General features: G+C 36.6%; 1 protein-coding gene across 1 annotated transcript; it reads left to right on the top strand.

Moving 5' to 3' along the window:
* The first annotated feature begins 620 nt into the window (after nucleotides 1–620).
* LOC140142674 (IQ calmodulin-binding motif-containing protein 1-like) lies at nucleotides 621–20,333 on the top strand. Its single transcript, XM_072164672.1, has 12 exons — nucleotides 621–816; nucleotides 3,536–3,698; nucleotides 5,842–6,068; nucleotides 7,198–7,297; nucleotides 8,454–8,624; nucleotides 8,815–8,923; nucleotides 10,009–10,118; nucleotides 11,859–12,001; nucleotides 12,770–12,918; nucleotides 15,104–15,235; nucleotides 18,804–18,960; nucleotides 19,640–20,333. The coding sequence occupies exons 1-12, from the start codon at nucleotides 711–713 to the stop codon at nucleotides 19,834–19,836; spliced, it is 1,764 nt and encodes a 587-aa protein (XP_072020773.1). The 5' UTR covers nucleotides 621–710; the 3' UTR covers nucleotides 19,837–20,333.
* The last annotated feature ends 1,091 nt before the right edge of the window (nucleotides 20,334–21,424 follow it).

Here is a 21,424-nt window from a genome sequence, read left to right as displayed (position 1 = left end):
TTATATATTTTCCTGTCATTTCCTGCCAACCTAATAAAGATATTCTGATAATTGATAACATTCTTTATCTTAAATAATAGAGTCTGAAAGTGGCAACAAGTAGCAAAAATTATAATTTGCCATAGAACTTCAGTCATATTTTATCTGAAATCTGACTAGATGACAGGGTCTGCATGCATGCTGTGTATAGCATGATGACATGCACACACTGACCTATCCCTAAAAGCAGTTAGCTGCAACTTGTGTATCACACCCATCCTGGGTTCAAACCCTATTGTGGTATTCTATTGTTAAGCAGCTAAATAGGGTGATTCATCATTTACTTGTGAGTGTAACGGTCTCACACATATTTTGTTTGAGGATAGCTTGATCAACCTCCTCTTTATTACATCTTCTCTGGTTACAAATAGTAATTTAACACAATTTAAATAAAATTTGATAATTAAATGATAATTAAATTTTACATACTTATTAAAAAGAGTTATATAGTTTAATTTAGGACTTTAATATCACAACGTAATACAGTAAAATGTATGTCTTAAAACAGAGAAAGTGAACGAGACTGTTATGAGCTAACTTTGGCAGATAGAATTTAGTATTTTCAGCAGACCAAAAAAAAAAAGGCCAAAACACAGATTTGAATTTTGTTTTGCTTAGCAACATTAGCGAAATAAGATTTTTTAGCAATGAAATAGGACAGGTGCTTAATCATGAGTTCAGAAGATACATTGGTAGACAAGAGAGTTGAAGATTTAGCTTCGCAGGTTGCAGAAACAACTGACAGAAACGTTCCAATTCTGCTGCTGGCACTGCAAGGTAAGCTTAAATTTAACTTAAAATTTAACAGCTGATCGAGACTGAGTAAGGCATGAAAGTTAGTTCTCTAGGTTAATAGTTAGTTCTCTGGGTTAATAGGATGAACAAATTTTAGTCTTTCCCCAGAGTAGCCAGTGCACATAAACGTTGAAAAAAAAATCATTTAATATTTAATAATCAGGATACTTCCATACTAAAGCACTATAAAAAGTGCAAAATTGGGTAGCAGTTACTTCAATAAGGAGCAAACTGCTATGCGATACTAGTCGGGATTTTACGTTGTCACTATTTAATACATTCGCATGGACGGACATTTTTTTGCGGGCTCGCTATGATTCTAGCGAGTAGATTTCTTGCAATATTTGGCTTATTTACCATCCAATTTATATCCTTCAATGTACCTGTATATCGTTAGCATATCCAGCGCGGTCAAAAAAAAAAGTTTTTTGAGGTTTCTGATCGTCACGATGAAACATTTTTTAAAAAACACGACTTTCTCAGTTCTCCCAGCCATTTTGTTTACTCGTTGTTATCGACGTCACCAATTAGTCTCGACCTCACTTGTGCAACGTGGCTGTATCGCGAACACGACTAGACGACAGAAACCGGTTGTAAATGAGGTGGGTCATCTCGTGACTTGCATTGTTTCACCACCGATCATGCTCGTCGGACGTAGCGAGTCTATGCGATACAGCCAAATTTGGACCCTGTGTACAATGTTTGTACAGTGTACAGTACACCGCAGTCAGTCCGGATCAAATGCTTGACTCGATCTGTCGGTCGGCATGAAGTCACTTGCATTGGATCGATTCTTCCCATTGTTGCTTTTGCCGAGATTTGGCTGCTCCATCTCGGACCCGAAGGGGACACTTTATACCATTCAATGGGGGAGATCACAAAACATGCATAAAATATACCGTACATGTACCTCTCAATGAAACAATTCCAAAAAGTTCGATTTCTTAAATCAACTATACAATGTGTATAAAATTACCAAAGACAAGGCATTAAAGGCAATTGGTATTTTCTTTGCTGAGAAAATTGACTTGAGCTGAAAGGCCCTGAACAAACCAATGGATTTCATGAGGGTGTCCTCTTTGACAGATGTGAGAAGTGGATAAGCGCAAATAGATGGAACAACCCCGACCGAGAATGCAGCCACTGGACCAAGCGTTTACTTCGCGCTCCATTTTATTTTCAGTTTATTTAAAATATTGGAAAAATATTCTTCTTCTTTTTGGTTAAGTTGATATTGACAGATTATTAAATTGAAACTAATGCACTTGTAACTTATCTTGTTGCTAATATTTAATGATAAAGCATTTCCCATCTATTTTACCAAGTCTTCAAACTTGTGCAGATCAACTTGAAGTGTTTACAGCTCCTGCTGTGTTTTTGCTGCTGTGTAAATAACACAGTCATCTGCAAACATTCTTGACTAGTTTGCAAGGTTATTGGGTACGGTACCGGTAGATCATTTATTTCAGAAAATCCAGTGGTCCAGTTACTGTTCCTTGAGGCATGCTGGAAGTAATTTGGTCTCAGACGTGACACCATCTTTTTCTTCTTCTACTTCACTGTTGCATTCTTTTTTTAAAGTAAAATGCTCAGAAAATGGTGCTCTTTTATCAAAAATTTCATCTTTTTCTTCTACTTCCGATGATTGTTTACTTGTGCCAGTTTTCAAAATTAGATCTGGTGTTGATTAATTAAATTAATCTATTGCTATCAGTCTCCCACAGATCATTTTTGTAACCATGTACTAACCAACCAGTCTACTCTGCATCAAGCATTTGGTCTTGAATCCACACCCGCATAATTTGTTGTGTCGTTAATCGCTATATATGTGACCGTCCAGGTCGAAACGCTTGTAAAATCGGCTCCTGGTCAAATGTGTTTTCTTCCGTGTTTATAATGATATATCATTTGACTTCAAATGATATCCAGAAGCGGAGTTATAACTTGTTAAACTTTGCTCCTTCAGAAAAGGGTACATTATTTTGGCACTACATTATTTCTTTTTTTCCACATTGCTGGTATTAAATATCAAATGGTCATAATTGGCGGTCACTTCAAATCATCCCCAACTGAACAAGGTTCAGGAATGTCCTCTCATTGTTAATTGTTGGTAAAACCCACCACTTGAACAGGATTTAGCCAAAGCAAACAAAGACTTAAACTTTTTACTAATGCTATACATAAGTATAAGCTTATTATCCTCTTCAACAATAGGATTAAAGGTTGGTGTTTGACTGGACTAAAATGAGAAACATGTCGGACAAATATTAGGGATATATATGAATACAACCTCTGCATATTTTGCACTGTAACTCGAAATACAATTTGCCGACTTTACGAGCGGTTTGAGATGGATGGTCACATAATATTATGTGGGCCAAGTGAGCAGCATGGTTTTCAAAAGCAATGTTCATTCAAGTGTTTATGATTGGACTTGAACCTACATGTATGATGTACATGTAGGAACCTGTGTTTTCCAAAGTATTTATATGTTCAGTGACATTGCACATTATAGGTAGCAAGGTAGCAATGGCAGAAATATGACAAAATTTAAAAACCAGTATTTCTGTTGTCTTGAAATTTACTTTTTATGCTGTATTCATTTCAATAACTAAAGCCAGTCACATAATTGGACTGTCCTCAACCTGGGAAGTGGACCTAATCAATATAACATTTATACATATATATTTATTATTTGTAGATATTTTGGATAGCATCATACCTGGTTCTCAGAAAGCAGATAGAATTCGTAAGGACATCTGGAGATTTGAACTGCTTCAGAGTGTACTCATAGCATTAAAGCAAGATTTCTCACAAGTCAATGGCAAATGGACTACAGCAGCTCAACTTGCCAAAATTCTGGCGTAAGTTTGTTTGTTGAAACAGGTGTTCTGTGTGGAGACACACTTGGGTCCTGATGATACCATGCTCAAGTAAAATAATCAAGCCAGGCAGGGAGGTGAATAAGGATAATTTACTGGGTGGGTGGGCAATTTAATTAATTTTTGCCCTTAAATTAGGGAAAATAATTTACTGGGTGGGCAACGGTATAATTAATGGCATCCAGGTGTTTAGATTTTGGGAAATATAAACCTGTGTTTTGCGTAGAATTTGGCTTGTGGGCTATTTCATTATAAATGACAACATTGAGTCCCAAAAGGGGTCAAAATTCAAACTCATTTATTTCATGCAAATTCATTATCATTTCAAAGTTCAGATGGTGTGTCAATAATTCTCAAAATATTAGAGCGTCAAACCCTCAGGAACCATTAAAAAATTAAATTGAATTTTTGCTGTGTAAAACATAGCTGCCGTCTGGAGGGGACATTTTTTTAAACAATTTAATACACAACTTTGAAAGAGTATATGTAACCAACATTGGGTTCATACTTATTTATATTTAGTCTGTAATAATTGTTGTATGTTCCTTTACACTTCAGTGTCTTAAATATGCCAGTTTCAATATAAAACAATTAGTAAATTGATACTAATCCAGATAAATGGTGCAAAATTACTACATATTTTAAGGATAAACTTTATCTTCACATGAAAAATTCATGAAATAGTCATTTTGTCCTGCCCATTAGCTACACTGATGCATAAGTGAGTATTCTGCGTCAATCTGTTGTACTAGTCATGGAAAACCTAAAATAAAAGACCCCTACTGTGTCATTTGTTCTGGATAGGACACATTTTTTAACACATAATAAAGCATACTTTAACTTTAGAAATAGCTGCATCAATATTATTGCATCAATATTATTGCATAAAAGATCCCCAGCATTTAAAATCCACTACAAACAGGGTTAATATTCTGGTTAAATTAGGAATATTGCAATTTTTAGCTAACCAAGTTCAATGCAGAATAATATCATATGTGTTCTCAACAACTGGACAATAATTTGAACACTAAAGTGGTTTGTAAGCATAATTTGCAATAAAATGCAAAAATTTCTTGTGGGTTTGGCTCTTTGAAATTTTTATTTTTAGTTTGTTTACCAATTCATGGAAATGACATAATTGTGCTGGAGAGGACATTTGTTAAATTGCAAACAGAATCGTGGATACAGGCTTGCAAAAATGCAACAAATACCAAATCATGTGCCACCTTGGTAGAAGGAAGACCACTCTTCCTCTACAAATTTCACATTCTATGATATAATCCTTCTTATTTCAACAATTAGTAATTAACTTCAGTTCTGGAGAGGACAAATTTTTAACACGGAACTGTGGTATCAAGAACAAGTGGTCTACTGTATGTAAAATAAATGAATTCCTCAATCAGTGCCCTGTCCCATCAATTGGTAATATAACACAGATTATACAGGTAGGGTAAGGGTTTATATTTCCTCTTTAATGTTAACAAAAATGGAGGCATGAATTGGAGAGGACACTCATTTTTTTATTTAACGAAAATGCCAATTTTGCAAGAATCTCTGAATTTTAACATTTTTGCACCAATTTTCACCATTCAACTTGCATGATGTTCCACACATATCATATTTTCATTGCAACAAGCACATTGCCATAGAATGTACCTAATTTTTCAAAGAATTAATTCAGAATACATGGGCAAAATGAAATGGGACTCCAAAATTGGGTTAAAAATGTACCTTTTGGCAATTTTTTTATACAAAAATAGACAGAATTCTGTAAAAATGCTCATGTAGCTTGTAGTTTGTGGCATACTTAGAATTAAGTTTTAAAACACTGCATTATCACCCTAATTATATCAACCAGATATGATAAAAGCCATTTTTGTGAACGTGTCATTTATAATGAAATAGCCCTTGTAGCTTGCGATGCCATCACAGCGTTCAGGTGAGGAGAGGAATCACTATGTTGAATGAAGACGCTGTAAGACTTTAAAAAGGTAACTTTTTAAGCTTGTTGTTGTTTGTTTGCTTTAAATCTAGGAACTGTATTGCAATGTCCATTGCTGATTTGCTGTAAAATATATATCTTGTTATTTAATTATATATGTATAATATCTGCCTCCACATACAGACATTGTGCCGTCGGTTTAGACCCACCAGACTCTTACGAGTACCATGCCATTTTCCTCCCCGAGGCGGCAGAGAGACTTCTGATCTTAGCTCGTAACATCCAGCACAGATACATGAAGATTCCTGAGAGGACCATAGCTCTAAAAGATGACCTCATCAAAGCCTACAAGGAAGTCTTTGATGGGCTACAGTGGCTCTTTAGTGGACATATTTTTCTCACTACAAATGGTATGCTTAAGTTTTAATTGGACTATTCATTTAGAATTCACACTACCCCTGTGAAAGATTTTGGAAATATCTTCCACACGGGGAGCATGAATTTCAAATGGAATGAACACATTACACAGCTCCATTTGAAATTCACCTCCCTCTGTGGAAGATTTAAGTCGAATCTTTCGCAAAGAGTGTATGATTGATATACAAATGGAGCTGCCTAATGTGTTCATTCCATTTGAAATTCATGCTCCTCCTGTGAAAGATATTTCAAAAATTGTCCACAGGGAATCTTCCACAGGGGTAGTGTGAAATTTACATGGAATGGCCCATTTGTTTTCTTAAAGTCTTACGATTGGTCTAAAAAAAACCTGATATTTATTTGTTTTATTATTAGAAGTACTGAGATATGATAATCTTATACATTCAGAAATGCAGTTAAAAGTGATGGGAAAAGAAAGAAATAAATATTAGTGAAATTAAATTTGACAAAATGAAAGAGCAAGAAAAAAAATGAATTCAACATAGAAAAATTAATGGTCAGTCTCAGAAGCATGTGAGCAATGAGTGAGGGACTCATGGATGGTGGTTGGTAACATAGAAATGAATACTACTCGTATTATCAATTTTAGCCAGTTTGGTTAATTGTATTCATACAAATTTAGTATGATCCACGTACATGTATTCTTCCAGGAATGCTCCACAACCCACCCCACCCACAGGGCTTTTTTTTGGCTTTCCAACATTAGCAGATGATACATTTTAATGTAATTTGTTACCACTTAAAAGTGGTAACAAATTGAGCATGCTTTCCTCCGGGACTTACCTGGTAAAATAAAATATGTGCCCATCCACCACAAACTGATCGTAAAGTCGGCATTTTCCATTTTGAGATACAATCACAAACAGTATATGGATTTCTATGTAAAGTATATTAGGAATTTGACCTTTGATGAACCATAACTTCATTTCCAGATGTCCGATGAAGCTGGTTGAGGTGTCACTTTGAAGCTGAAAGTGCATTCTTTCAAAATCTGCACTGAACAGAAAATGATCTAGAGCCGACTTTACTACCATTTCGTGGTGGATGGTCACAAATAATAATAATAATAATATTGCTTGTTGATTTTTCCCTCTTGTTTAGTGCTGAGGTCTAATTACCTGCTTCAGATACTAATCACAGATGACAGAGAAACAGCAATTGGTGTATTAGCTGTATTACAAAGTGCAGTCAGAGTTAATCAGTAAGTACATCAAATGAGTTTTTGTTTTAACATAAAATAAATGAGCCAAAGTGGAATGTCCAAGAAGTCATATAACTTTTTTTACCCGCCATGATGTATTTCCTCATTGTTTATTGTTATGTATTTGCTGTTTGTAATTGTGTTTACCCTTGCCTGACATCGGTTTGGATCTCAGTTGATCTTGGGGTTTTATGTTTTTCTTCTTTTGGTTTTATAAAGATGATTAAATAAAAATGGCATGTCACATGTATCATCAAAGCGCTTTACATTGATTCTGCTGTCGTTAAAAGTCAGCTGCCATACAATGTCCAAGGCATGCTCATACCTTTGGTCTGCACTAAATGGATAATATTCCTAACAGATCCCCATTTCCCCCTTGGGTAGAAAGAGACAAGTGAGGTAAAGTGCCTTGCTCATTTGCACAACACGATGGCGCTGTCGGGACATGAATTTGTAACCCTCCGATTGTGAGGTAGAGCCCGTACTACTGCGCCACCGTGTCCCCAAAGATGTTTTAATAGTCACATGATAGGGGCTTGGTGGATTAGAGTGACCCAACAAGCAATGGGCTATTAGGGAGTTCCATTTGAATTTCACACACTAGCTAGCTGAGATAGATTCAACTTGAATCTTCCACAGAGGGAGGATAAGTTGCAAATAGATTTGGTTAATGTGACATAGGAAAAACCAAATGTTACATATGAAAAACCAAGTTATAGCTGAAAACATTGGGTGTAAAACCTAGGGGCGGGGGATCTACGAAACAGTTTGTACAGGGATGTGCTATGCAGACTTTCAGATGCTGACTTTCTCTGTAACCTACTTTTTGCTGTTTTTGCAAGCCATCACTGTTCCATTTTTTCACATAAAGCACCCAAATTTGCCCTGATTGGGCACTTTTAAGGACATTTTTGCCCAAATGCATCCAATTTGGGCCAATTGATCTCCCACTGAAAACCCACCTATCTACATAAAAAAATTGCTGAAAAGATACCCGAAACTGTGGTACATCCCTGTTTACCTTCAACCAGGGAAACCGCGGTTGAGGGGGATGTAAACTATGAAGAACAAAAGGAACAAAAAAGAACAAAATCAGCACATAACTAAAAACATCATTGTCTTTATTTTTACATGTTTTTCTAAATCATTGTTTCAGTACTGTTCTTAACTCTCTGGATGAGAAAGTGGTCCATAGTCTTCTGGATGAAGTCATCTATAAACTGTCAGCTTTCAATGATCCTGAAACTGGTGCAGCAGCAACGAGGGCGCTTGTCAATATTTCCTCTATTCATCAACCTCTTATTCGGTTGCTCTACACTAGATACAAGTGAGTTAAATATATATGCAGTGCTTTTAAAAAAGATCTTTGTAAAGTTTATCATGTAAAGCTTGTAATAATCAAAAAATGAAAATTCATCAGTTCCAATCTATTTTGATACAAATTCTTGTATCTAACATTTCCACCATTGGTTAATATTCAAGGACAATAATGTATAATATTTTATTATGTATTTCAGAGGTTTGCGACCGTTACTGAGCAGATGGACTGGCAAGGGATTTGGACGAGATCTCAAAAAATTACTTTCACTGCTTGATGCTGGATCAGCTCAGCAAGCAGAATTGCAGGTAAGCATGGTAATAGTGTGTGCATTGGGCTATTCCAGTTGAAATCCATACACCCCCTATGGAAGACATGACCTTAATCTCCCACACAAGGAAGTTTGAATTTCAAATGGGGTTACCTGAATAGGTGACTCTATGGAAGATTAAGCTCATATCTTCTATAGGGGGAGTATGGATTTTAACTGGGATAGCCCATTTAAAATGAAGGTTCAGATTAAAAAGATGATCTACTCAAACTTTCAACGGCTACCTTGTGTATTTTTTTATCCACTTTTAACCACTTTTTCATCCAAAGGTGTCAGAACCACTGGCCCTATTCATTGGAATAAACTTTCTTCTGATGCCAAAACTTTTAAATCTCTTAATATGTTCAAATCACACTTTAGAAATGCTATTATCATGCCTTACTAGATTTAATAGTCAGGGAAAGTACTTAGTATTTTTCGCGGGTCCAGGCTTTTTATTTTCATGTTTATAATATTGCATTTTCAGTTGATTTGGTTGATTATAATCTGTAATATCACTCTATATTAGGCTTAAGGTATTATCTTTTTCCTCGCGTTTGTTGCAGAATTAATTTAAGTTATACATGTAATGTAATGTAGGTCATGTAACGTAACGTAGCGTAAGTAAGGGGGCCGTTCACTGCTGGCCTTTTGGCCTTTCGAACGGCTCCTCCATGTCATGATAACAAATATTTTTGTCTCATTCTCCATTAATATAATGTAATTCAACCACTGTACTGACTTACATGTATAATGTTTATGTTTGTAATATGGCATGGAAATAAATTTGATTTGATTTGATTGATTTGATTGATATATTGATAGTACCATAATTTTATATGAAGAGATGCCTTTGTAATGGCAAATTAGCATGGACATACAGTGAATACAGTGTTGAAAGCTGATTTGTGAAATCAGCGTAGAATTGAAAAAGATATTATTGACAATTCATATCCATGTACATACATTTTGAAAGTGGTTTTGGTTATTTTGGTCATTTGGTGACTCTCTCTCTCTCTCTATATATATATATATATGTGTGTGTGTGTGTGTGTAATTTGTATTGCTCTGTTTATTTTGCAGAGACTTCATAGATCAGCAACCACTATCCAGGCAATATGGAGGGGATTCATAACCAGAAGAAAACTAAGGAAAGCTAATCAAGCATTTTCCTCACTACAGAAGAACTACAGGTACGAAGAGTTGATTTATAAGCAGGGCTAGTATATGGCATGCTATGAAGGCTCATAAGTTCCGGTTTGTACAATAAACAGAAGTGCTTTTGAAACTTTCAATCAATGGAATCTAATGAAGGAAAACTACCTAATGAAGGAAAATTTACCTTGCAAATATTTTCGGTAATGATAACCAATAGTGACTTTGCTGATTGTCATCTTCACACCTGGATGGTTTTACGTTTTTCTCAAAGACTTTTGTAAATTTTAGGAATATCTTTGTCCCCGTCTCAGTTTAATTTGTCTTGTTCGTTCTTGATTGTTATGGATTACTTGATCTTTAATTCTGTCGAGTCTTGTTCTCATTTTTGACACTGTTAATGTGTGGGGGTCTATACATGTATGTGACCCGCTCTGACGAAATCCGCCATAAGTCGCACTCAGCCATTTCGAGATATGGTGAGTCAAATTTGGGAAAGGGGTGAAAAACCTTGCAGATTTGTTTTTCTGTTTTCATTATTTTTTGATTCCTTAATATGTTTACTTTAACCTACCATTGAAAACAAAATATTTTTTTACATGTAAAGCACCCAAATCTAGCATTTTCTGGGTCAAACACAAGTCCTTTACACATCATTTAACAACTTTAAAGCCATTTTTTTGCATTTGCCTTTTCTTTATGTGTCGCTTCCCAACTTCCTGTTGAAAGACCGTAGAATGAGGACCACATGTCCCAGAAACACAATTTTGTTATCAAATGAAAGCTGAAGACCTATACTAAATGATGACATCAAAAACTCAATTTTCAAAATTAGTGACTTATGTCTGGTTTTGTGGGAACGGGTCACATATACGGTGTCCGATAGACTTTAGATGATCTGCAACAGCAGAACTCTTAGATGTGTGTTATTTGATACCCTTTCCAAGAGCATGCGCAGTCTATCCAATGCGCACACTGTCACAATCTGTACAAGGATTCCTGTACAGGACTAGTAGAGGCCAGTAAGCCACTCACAGGCCAGTAGAGGTAGCTCTGCTGGCAGGTGGATAGAGGTTAAAGGCATCCAAGTTTGGTAAGTAAAAAAAGATATGTGTACAAAACTTGTGTAAGTGTTGATCCGGGGGTACTCAGTACAAATGACCATACGGGACGTGACGCAAATATGGGTAGCATTTTTATTTTTTTCAGCCTTTTGGTATATCAATGACCCCTTTTTCAAAGCCTATTTTGGTATATGAATGGGTCCTTTTTTCAAAATTTTCTCAATTTTTTTGGAAAATAGCCCAATTTGTCCTTAATCTAGCCAAAATTGTCAAAAAAATTGGCCGAAAATTTTGACTTTTGGTATATCAATGGGTCCAAATTTCTTGAAAAATTGGTATATTTATGGGTCCACTTTCAAATTTTTAGCGGCACGTCCCTACCAAAACCAAACTTGAGTACCCCGGTGTTAGATAAGTACTAGATGGGATCTGATCCAGTCTTTAGCCTGTGATTGTGTTGATCAGTAGCAGAAGGCCAGGAATTGAACCAACTAAGACTTGCTCTGTCGTTCTAAGCAAACATAAGGTTCATGGTCATATATTTTGAGCTATTAAAGAAGCTTGTATCATTGAAGCATAATATGTGTACAAATATAATGCTATATGTCCAAGATTCCAAATCATGTTCCCTGTTACTGTAGTGACTAGTATTTTTGTGGAAATGGTATATTGAATCACAGCTGCATTTGCATTTTCTGCAATATTTTTTGACAGACAAATGCAAGTGAAACGAGATGAGCGTGTATTGGTTGAACGTCAACAGAGGGAGCTTGAGCACCAATTGTTGGTTGCTAGGCGACAAGCCATCAGACAAACAAGACAGAAACATTTGGATATGATAACTGCTATGAAACCAGGTAACACAAATCCACATACACACCCATGCGCAAACTTCCTACCTTATGGAAATCACACTCATTTGAACAGTGTTCTCCTTATAGATCAAAATTATCTCCATAAGGTTGTATTTGAACTCATAATTGGCTCTACAGGGCATATCCAATGGGACCACATACCATAAAAAATACCAAATATTCCACAGAGTAGATCCCTGGATTTACTATCAATTTACAGCAATCTATAATGTTTTGTGGTGCATTTTTCCATGTGGAGCATTGTTTTGTGTTTTCACAAGGAAATTTATCTACATAAGGTTGTTCCTAAACCTATAATTGGCTCCACAGGGCATTCGGTGTATCAGATGGGTTCACACCATATCCAAAGGTGTATCACATGACCATTCCATACATTCGAAAAGTGACCCATATTTCAAGAACATTTTAAGCATTTTTGGAAATCGAGGACAATTTGCGTAAAAATAACCCCATATTTTTACCATTTCAATTACACTTTTTCATTTCGCCCCCTATTTCATTCATGTGAAATTGAGGACAAATTTTCTGAAAAAATACCCCCATGTTGATCATTAACTTTAAGGATATATTTGAGTTGGGACTTAACTCGGGAATAACCTTCACACCCTCTGTGACCCTTTATGCATGTAATACTATGCATGTAAAGGTTATGTGTGCACAAACCAAAGCTATGGAAAAATGGATCAGAAAAATTTTGCATGTAGTAAACAATGACCATCATTTGATCATATTACATTTTATTCTCTCCAGGGGATGTTAACAAGTTTCTTGAAATGCACCAGATTTCAGCAGCAATAGCAATACAAGCTAGATGGAAAGGAGTGTTAGAAAGAAGAAAGTTAGGACTACGTAAAGCTACTGCTAAACAAGTCAAGGCTGCTATCACTATTCAAAGATGTGTAAGTTTATGGTAGAGTGGCAAGTTTTCCGTGATTTAAAACACCGAATTCCGCGATTTTCCGTGCGTGGTTTTAAATACCAAATTCTGTGATTTTCCGTGATGTAATTTCAATTCTGTGTTCACATTCGGGGTAAAAAGAAGTTACTTGCATTATCTTCTTAGTTGTTTTAAGCCTGATATCTCTGAATGCGGACTTTATTTTCATTATTTTAACCTCACATCTCATTATTTTTTCATCATTTTTATTTTTCTCAAGGAAAAAACATGTTTTCCACAAATTTCTGTGTTTTATGTTTTTTCTTAAATTCTGTGAATTTGTCAGTTTTTCCGTGACACGGAAAACTTGCCACTCTAGTTTATGGTAAACTAATGTTAGGGAGCGATTACCAAATAGGGTGCAACTCTACTAGTCTTATTACAAGACTGCCCTACCCCAACCCTAAACCCTAACCCTAAACTCCGTAAACGAGGACTGGACTCAAGTCTAGCTAGTTGTACCCTATTTGGTAATTGTACCAATGTTTGTATGGTTGTTTCTTTGTTTTGCCAAGTTATCACTTAATACTGATATGACCCAATGTCAGTACATTAGCTGATATTGGTAATGTAATATCGTATCATATGTGACACAATCTGGTCCATGGGGGGCCAAAGGCGGCAAATTTGAAACTGAGATAAAGGTAAAAATATGGAGTAAAAAACAATAAAATACATAAAGAAAATAGACATCAAAAAACTTCATAACTTTAGAACCAAGTATGCTAGACCTTTGGTGTTTTTAGTAACCTTTTGTATGTATAATATAATAATAATTACAGTAGCTCAATTTTCAAAAATGCCTCCTTTGGCCTCCATGGACCAGATTGTGTCACATATACTACCAGATCCTATTGCTGCCGCCCACAGAGGTACACTGCTGCCCAGCTACTTCATTGGTACCCATGTGGTTACTCATTGGAATCACACGTACAGTACACACACTGGTACTGGATTGGTACTGCACTCTTAGAGTAGCCATAAAGTAGCTAGGCAGCACTAGTTTGCCTCTATGGTCAGCAGTAATAGGGATCTGGTAGTGTAATTAACACCCTCCCCAATTATAACCCCCTGTGAACTTTGCTAAGTAAAAATTCCATGTGATAGTTTCAATATTTTTTTAGTTTTACTTACCATCAATATGGTTAAATAACAGTATGTTTCCCATGGAAATAAAGGCCAACAACATGCATTTTTACCTGTTTTACAATTACAGTCTCAAATTCAAAGACTTGGCAGGAGTCTAAGCTATTAAAACTTTGAGTATAGACTATGACTTTGCTCATAATGTGTTTTCCAAAAATTAGAAGGCATAACCTTAAAATATGTCTTTGGGTTTGATTGTTGCAGCATACAAAAAAACATTCAAAAGGGGAGAAAATTAGTGTTTGGGGCCCTTAATTTCCAAAAATTGGCCAAAGATTTCAAATTTTATTGGCAGTTAGCTCTAACTAAAGGATTAGGATTTAGCTGTGTTTCATTTGTGACATGATCAAGGGGAATGAGTCACATGTCGACCCTGGTCGAAAATTAATTTTACATATGTTTCTTAAGAGGACATTTAGAGCTTTCAGAAACTGAAAACCCCAAGTTTATATGTCTTTTAATTGCGAAGTTACATCAATTTATCCATCACAAAAACAATATAAAACAAAGGAATTTAAACACTTTCTTTGCCAATATCTCAAAATCAATATTAGCGACATCCGACTCATTTCCCTTGATCGTGTCACATTTGGCAAAACAAGATATTGTTTTTAATCTGGAATTTTGGAGTTACCATTTTGTGACACTCAGTACATTTTGTTTGTACACATAGTAATACTATAGAAAGACCACAGAATTAGAGAAGGAGAACCGGGACTCAACTGCCATCTTGATACAGGCATGGAGCAAAAATTGGGGGTATTCGGTTTCCCTCGGAATGTGCTCGAGGCATTCGTTGTCATGCAAGTGCGACATGGATGATTGGCGCATTTGAGAGACGCACTCCTCATAGCTGATGGTGCAGCTGTTCGTGGCGGTATAGGGAGTCCCAGTTCTCCTCCTCTAATTCTGTGAGGAAGACACAAAGTTTCTTACACAGAAAACAAGATTTAATATATATATTTCAATTTGACCAGTTTGTGATTTGCAATCTACTTCAGGTGAGGCAATTTCTTAAACGGCAGGAGGACAGGAAGAAGGAGCCACTTTTATTCCAACCGCCACCAGGGCTAACGGAAGAAAGGCGACTAGAACTACAAAGAGAAATTGATTTACACAGAGAAAACCACCCTGTAAGTATAATCAGAGTATGTGTTTGTTTATGTTTGTTTGTAAATATGAAGTAGATATACTGTGTATGGCTTATAATCGATGAAAAATAGTTTTTTTGTTCCTATGTGCGTCAATGAAGTCCCAACTTAAGCATGCGCCAGTCATGCATTATTCAAAGTGCAACTAAAAAATTTAAAAAAAAACTAGCATACAGATGCTGCCCCAATGCGTGTACAGCATTCTAATAATTCCATATCATAAGAGTATGCATTGTATGTCCCAACTCATGGCAAGAGGTAACCTGGACGGCAACGAACCTTGTTCTGGAAATACATCCAGTGTCTTCTTGGGGGATATGGTCAGCATGCTGAGGCAAGGTCAACTATCAGCAATGGTTCAAGACTGATGTAGCTGGAGAAAACTTGTAAAGTTTGTTCGGTTTATATAAAGCAGTTGTGCGTTGCGTAATACGTGACAAGCGTACGCTTATGTGAATTTACGCTAGCTTGAGTTGGGACTTTATTGACTCTCACAGTAACAAAAGCTGAATAATTTCTGCCTTATATAAGCCGAACAAACTTTAGTCGCCTGCTCCACAGTCAAAGGATGATGATGATCATCATCATCATTAATACACACCTATGATGTCGTGTTATTGTTTTACCGCTCCATTGTTTTCCACAAAATGAGCGATGATTACAATAACACGCCATTTATGCTTTTCTCTGAAAAGCAAATACTTTTCAGGGGAAAAGTATTGGTTTACGAATGTACACTACATTTAATAACAACTGCACTTTCGAAAAGCAAGTACTATAACGTCTTTGCATAACTGCAGTATTGTTTATATCATCACTTCATTCATGCAAAATGATGATAGGAAATACAACAAGATAATAATTTTCATTCATACAATAAATTAAACGTAAATTTTATACAATGCATCATAAGTTGGAGTTTGACAGTTCAATTTTCATTGATCAATCATCAATATTTATAAGATATATTAATATTATATACATTTTGTTCCATTTTCATAACATAACATTTTTCAAGTTTTAACTTAAAATAAAATAGGTTTACATTACAGCGCCAACTTTCATCTGGTGCAGGTAGACCAACATATTTTTAATACATGCATTCATACAGATATTTGCTGTATTATTTAGGCAGGAACAATTAGCAGTTGAATTGCTACTCATCTGCCAAAAATGATAACTTCAACATGATTTGCACGATTGTAGTGCACATGAATTGATATCTATTGCACTATAGTCTGTATACCTTCCTCAAGAGTCGTATTAGTTGTTTATCTATGGATTGATCAAACAAATATGACGCTGCTGTTGCACGGAGAGAATGATTGGTAAAATACCCCATTAGGCCACAACTTGCTTGTAAATATTGGATACAATATTTACCAACTTATGGCGTGTGAGTGGTTGGCATGTAAACCACACTGCCCCCTTGGCTTAACTAATGTCCGCAGATACAATGCGTCTGGCTGTTGATCTTCTGGGTTAACAGTGGTATTTATATTTCTTGAATATGGTGATAATGCAGCGTGACCTATCCTTTTTATTTTCATAGGCGTCTACTACTTTAGGTTGTAACTTTCTGTGTTTCAAGCCGCCACTGTTTGTTTTGTGAGGTGTCTTCTGTACATGGGAGGAAGGTTTCTTCATTTGCGTCAGATAGCAGTTGAATTTACAAGTTTTCTCACCTGAGATTGTGATGTTCTTGCCCGCCACGTAAAGCGAAATTTAATCCGATTAAATAGAGAGTGTTAAGCATCTGAGATGGATTTGAGCAACCGAGGACATTCTGCTGCCACAGCAGCTCCTCTTCCTGAACTGTAATGACTTGGGCTTGCTTGCTTCTTAAGCCAAGTTCTAACTTGGAGCCATCTTGCATGACCCTATGTGGCGTATTTTTGACCTGTAAAAAGTCGGGTCGGTTAAAACTGTCCAATTAAATGGTTTTCCAAGTGAAGTTGGATACAAATCACCAGCTCATGGAGTGTTTCCCTGGATAGTCTTCCCCGTTTACCTTCTTCACTTCACAAATGAATCGTGATACAGAATAATTCAATTCATCCCTCGTCATATCTTCCATGTCCACATCCATTCATCCCTCGTCATATCTTCCATGTCCACATTTATTGGGCTGATGTTGAGTGATGTCTCGTTGACGGTTTTCCTGTTTCGTTCCAGTTGCCACTCACAAAAAAGATCAGTAGCCCATTTGACCTTCTTCTCAGTAATCTTTGCTAATCTGTGAAAATCAAGGCAATAAATCAAATCAATACACTATCATGGAAAGATTGAATTGGCTTGAAATTCCTGTGGACAAGGAACTTACTGCTAATTGTCTCATTGTAACCCGTACAAAACTCAGGGAGCTGATCCTGGCTGCAATTGTGGAATGGGCATGTCCACTTCTAAGCAGCAAAGTCCCTGAGTAATGGTTTAATGGCTTATGGAATGATTTTGGGCCTTAGTGGTCAGCAACAACCTGTAAAGTGTGCTGAGGCTTGTGGATCATTATGTAGGCAGTTTGCCTATGAATATATACAGCATTATAAATCACTGCCCTTTTATTTTTTAATAAGCTAACCTAAGCATCTTAGATTTTGACTGTTTAGGTAACCTTAGTGAGCAAAGTGATTTAGTGAGTGACCACCAGATTTTATGATGCTAATAGAGAGTGTTGAGCATCTGAGATGGATTTGAGCAACCGAGGACATTCTGCTGCCACAGCAGCTCCTCTTCCTGAACTGTAATGACTTGGGCTTGCTTGCTTCGTAAGCCAGGCTCTAACCTGGGACAATCTTGCATGACCCTATGTGGCGTATTTTTGACCTGTAAAAAGTTAGAGTCAGTCAAAAATTTCCAATTAAATGGTTTTCAAATTAAATCAAAGTGAAGTTGGATACAAATTACCAGCTCTATCTAGGAGTGTTTGCCCTGGGTAGTCTTCCCCATTTACCTTCTTCACTTCACAAATGAATCGTGATACAGAATAATTTAATTCATTCCTCGTCATATCTTCCAAGTCCACATTTATTGGGCTGATGTTGAGTGATGTCTCGTTGACGGTTTTCCTGTTTCGTTCCAGTTGCCACTCACAAAAAAGAAAAAAATCAATACACTATCATGGAAAGATTGAATTGGCTTGAAATTTCTGTGGACAAGGAACTTGCTGCTAATTGTCTCATTGTAACCCGTACAAAACTTTGGGAGTTGATCCTGGCTGCGAAAGTCAATTGTGGAATAGGGGTGTCCACTTCTAAGCAGCAAAATCCCCGAGTTGTTGTTTAATGGCTTATGGATTGATTGTGGGCCATAGTAGTCAGCAGCAACCTGTAAAGTGTGCTGAGGCTTGTGGATCATTGTATAGGCAGTTTGCCTATGAATATATAGGGCATCATAAATCACTGCCCTTTTTATTTATTTTTTAATTTTTTTAATAAGCTACCTAAGCATCTTAGATTTTGGCTGATCAGGTAACCCTAATGAGCAACATCATTTGGTGAGTGACCCCCAGCTAATCACAATCTTAATACCATTTTTTTTTTTGTCATCACAGCCCAAGCCAGTGAGTCATGAGAGACTTCAAGAAACACATGACCAAGCACAAGAGATGTTGGCTCATTTCCTCACAGTGCGCATGGCACACCGTAAGAATTACCAGAAAAGAGAAGCTCTATTGGCAGCGCTGGAAACGGATGCTAACTTATTGGCAGGTAAGGGAAACAAACCAAAAATTTGATTCCATGACATCCTTTAAACGGTAGTACTTAGGGGTCCAAAAGTCCAATTGCTTTTTTGGAAAAAAATGGTTAATATGGATCAAAGTTGATCTTTTGAGGTTGGAATTTTCAATATTGCACACTTATGTTACAGGGATGGCGGGGTCAGCCTTCTAACAAAAGAACTTTTGTTTATAAACAAAAGAACTTTTGTTTATAGGATGCCATCAAACTTTAAGGTGTAGGGGAAAACAAAAATAAAATGAAGAAGCTGACAACAGACTAACACCAGGATGTCTCATAAAAAGTGGGCCTAGCAAATGTGGTGATATTTTCTGTGATTTCAACAAACATTCAGTATTTACATCTGTGATGGCCACATTCATTTGAAATTCACACCCCCTGTGTTGGAGATTAAGGTCATGTCTTCCATAGGGGTGTATGGATTTCAACTGGAATAGCCTATTGTCTGGCAGCAGCCACTGAAAAGGCCCTGTCTCCAAAAGATCTTTTGTATCATCAGGATCAAGAGATCCAGAATGTTCAAGATCAAATAGTATTAAAATCAGGGTGTGGGTTCCTCACCATAAGACAATTATTGATGTACTGAGGAGCATTCATATACTTGGATTTTGGTTTCACCTTTCACATAATTATTGTATATTTTTTTCAGATGCTCCCAAAATTTCCGATGCCAGTGACAGAGACATCTATAAATTCACTAGTCATTCCGCACCAGTAGCAGCCAAAGCTTTAGCCAATCATAAAGAAGAACTAATCATGCTACGACAGCCATGGTGGAAGAATCTTAACGTAGAAGAAAAAACTGATGAGGAAATTGAAGAAGCTTATGATTATAACATTTTATGATGTGCAACTCAGAATGTTTTTTGAGCAAAATAATATTATTCTATCACCTTGAAAAAACAGAGGTCATACATAATGGTGTAACAACTTTGTTTTTGCATGACCTGACCAGCTGCTAAATATTGCTGACCAAAAAAAACATTTTTCCACACTATTCAAAGAATGCACCCAATTGCTCAAAATTGGACAGTGGCGTAGCAGGGGTGGATATTACAAGTGCAATATTTCTGTGAAATAAAATATCTTCTACAATATTTTTCATTTGTTATGTTTCACATTAGCACTGCAATTGTGTGAGAGAGAAAGCAACTTACCTAATGGCAGAAACAAGGGGTGTGATGGAGGTGGGGTGGAACATGGTGGCAATTCCCCCAGTCAAAACTCTTTCCCCCAGTAAAAACCCAAAATAACAAACATTTCCACTTTTTTCAGTAAGTTTGCAGAAAATTGGTTGATTTTCCAACCCTCTGAATTTCACTCTGCACCCTCCCCTGTTTTTTTTTTCTTTTTTCTGGTGCTGCCACTGAGGTTAGCTTTATTAAAACAAAGTACCCAAAAGGAGTGTATCTTTCTGCCTAATGGGTTCATCATGAGAAATTCTTTTTCACCTATTTCACCAGTGTACTAATGAAAAGGGGGTGGGGCAGCTTGCAAGAAATTAAAAGTGTGGACTGTTTTGGTGGCAAATAACTTGATAAAAGGGGCTTGCAAACTATGAAAAGTGGAGGTAGCAAGGGCAAATCCCAAGTTCTTGAAAGGGGGCTGATCATGAAAGTTGTCCACCTTGCTTCACTTGTGCTCAATTTTGTGGCAAATACAACTCTAATGGGCATTCTGGGTGAGCGTAAGTGGGTACCCCCTCGTAGCTGAAAAAATTGTCAAAAACTAGCGTGGGACATGGGCCCTATGGAGATGAGTGAAATGGGGGGGGGGAGGATGTTGTATTAATTGTATTAATTTTTAAAAACTAGATAAAAATATCTAGGACCAGTTTGTTTATTTTTTAATATTGACCAACTTTGAGAAATTTGCACCAACAAATCACAAGCCTGATTTTCGTCCCAAATTTCAAATATTTTGGGGGGGGGGGTCTCCAAAAATGAGAATTTTTTGCCCAAATTTGACCTCAAATATGATTTCATCCAGTCTTTGCCATTTCAAATATGTATACTTTTATATACTTAAGCATAGACCAAAGGAGTTATGAGGCCCAAAGGTTTCCATAATTCCAGGGTTAAGACCACTCTTAAAAATGTAATAAAGTTGGATCCCTCACATTTAGGTCCCTAATGGGGTATTCCCGTTGAAATCGATATACCCCCTATGGAAGACATGATATGATATGAATCTACACAAGGAGTGTATATCTCAAATGGAATCACTCATTCAGGTCACTCAATTTGAAATACATACTCCCTGTGGGAGATTAAGTTCATGTCTTTCATAGGGGGTGTGGGGATTTCAAGTGGAATAGTCCAACTGCATATAGACCACTTTTCTCTACATCCCATCATGCACTATACCAGGGATTTGTTTAGTTTTTGACCAGCAGGCAAGAGTTTCAATGTTGAGATTTATAAAACATAAGGTT

The sequence above is a fragment of the Amphiura filiformis genome, chromosome 20 (genome assembly GCF_039555335.1).
Source record: "Amphiura filiformis chromosome 20, Afil_fr2py, whole genome shotgun sequence".
In the NCBI taxonomy this organism is placed as follows: domain Eukaryota; kingdom Metazoa; phylum Echinodermata; class Ophiuroidea; order Amphilepidida; family Amphiuridae; genus Amphiura; species Amphiura filiformis.
The sequence above is the reverse complement of the archived record's forward strand: the minus strand, read 5'-3'. Positions and strand labels throughout refer to the sequence as shown.

Bases quoted from the DNA above. Each gene is read 5' to 3' on its own strand.
- LOC140142674 (XM_072164672.1), top strand. From the start codon at position 711: ATGAGTTCAGAAGATACATTGGTAGACAAGAGAGTTGAAGATTTAGCT. The intron at 817-3,535 runs GTAAGCTTAAAT...TATTATTTGTAG, and splicing joins TCTGCTGCTGGCACTGCAAG to ATATTTTGGATAGCATCATA. The intron at 3,699-5,841 runs GTAAGTTTGTTT...CTCCACATACAG, and splicing joins CAACTTGCCAAAATTCTGGC to ACATTGTGCCGTCGGTTTAG.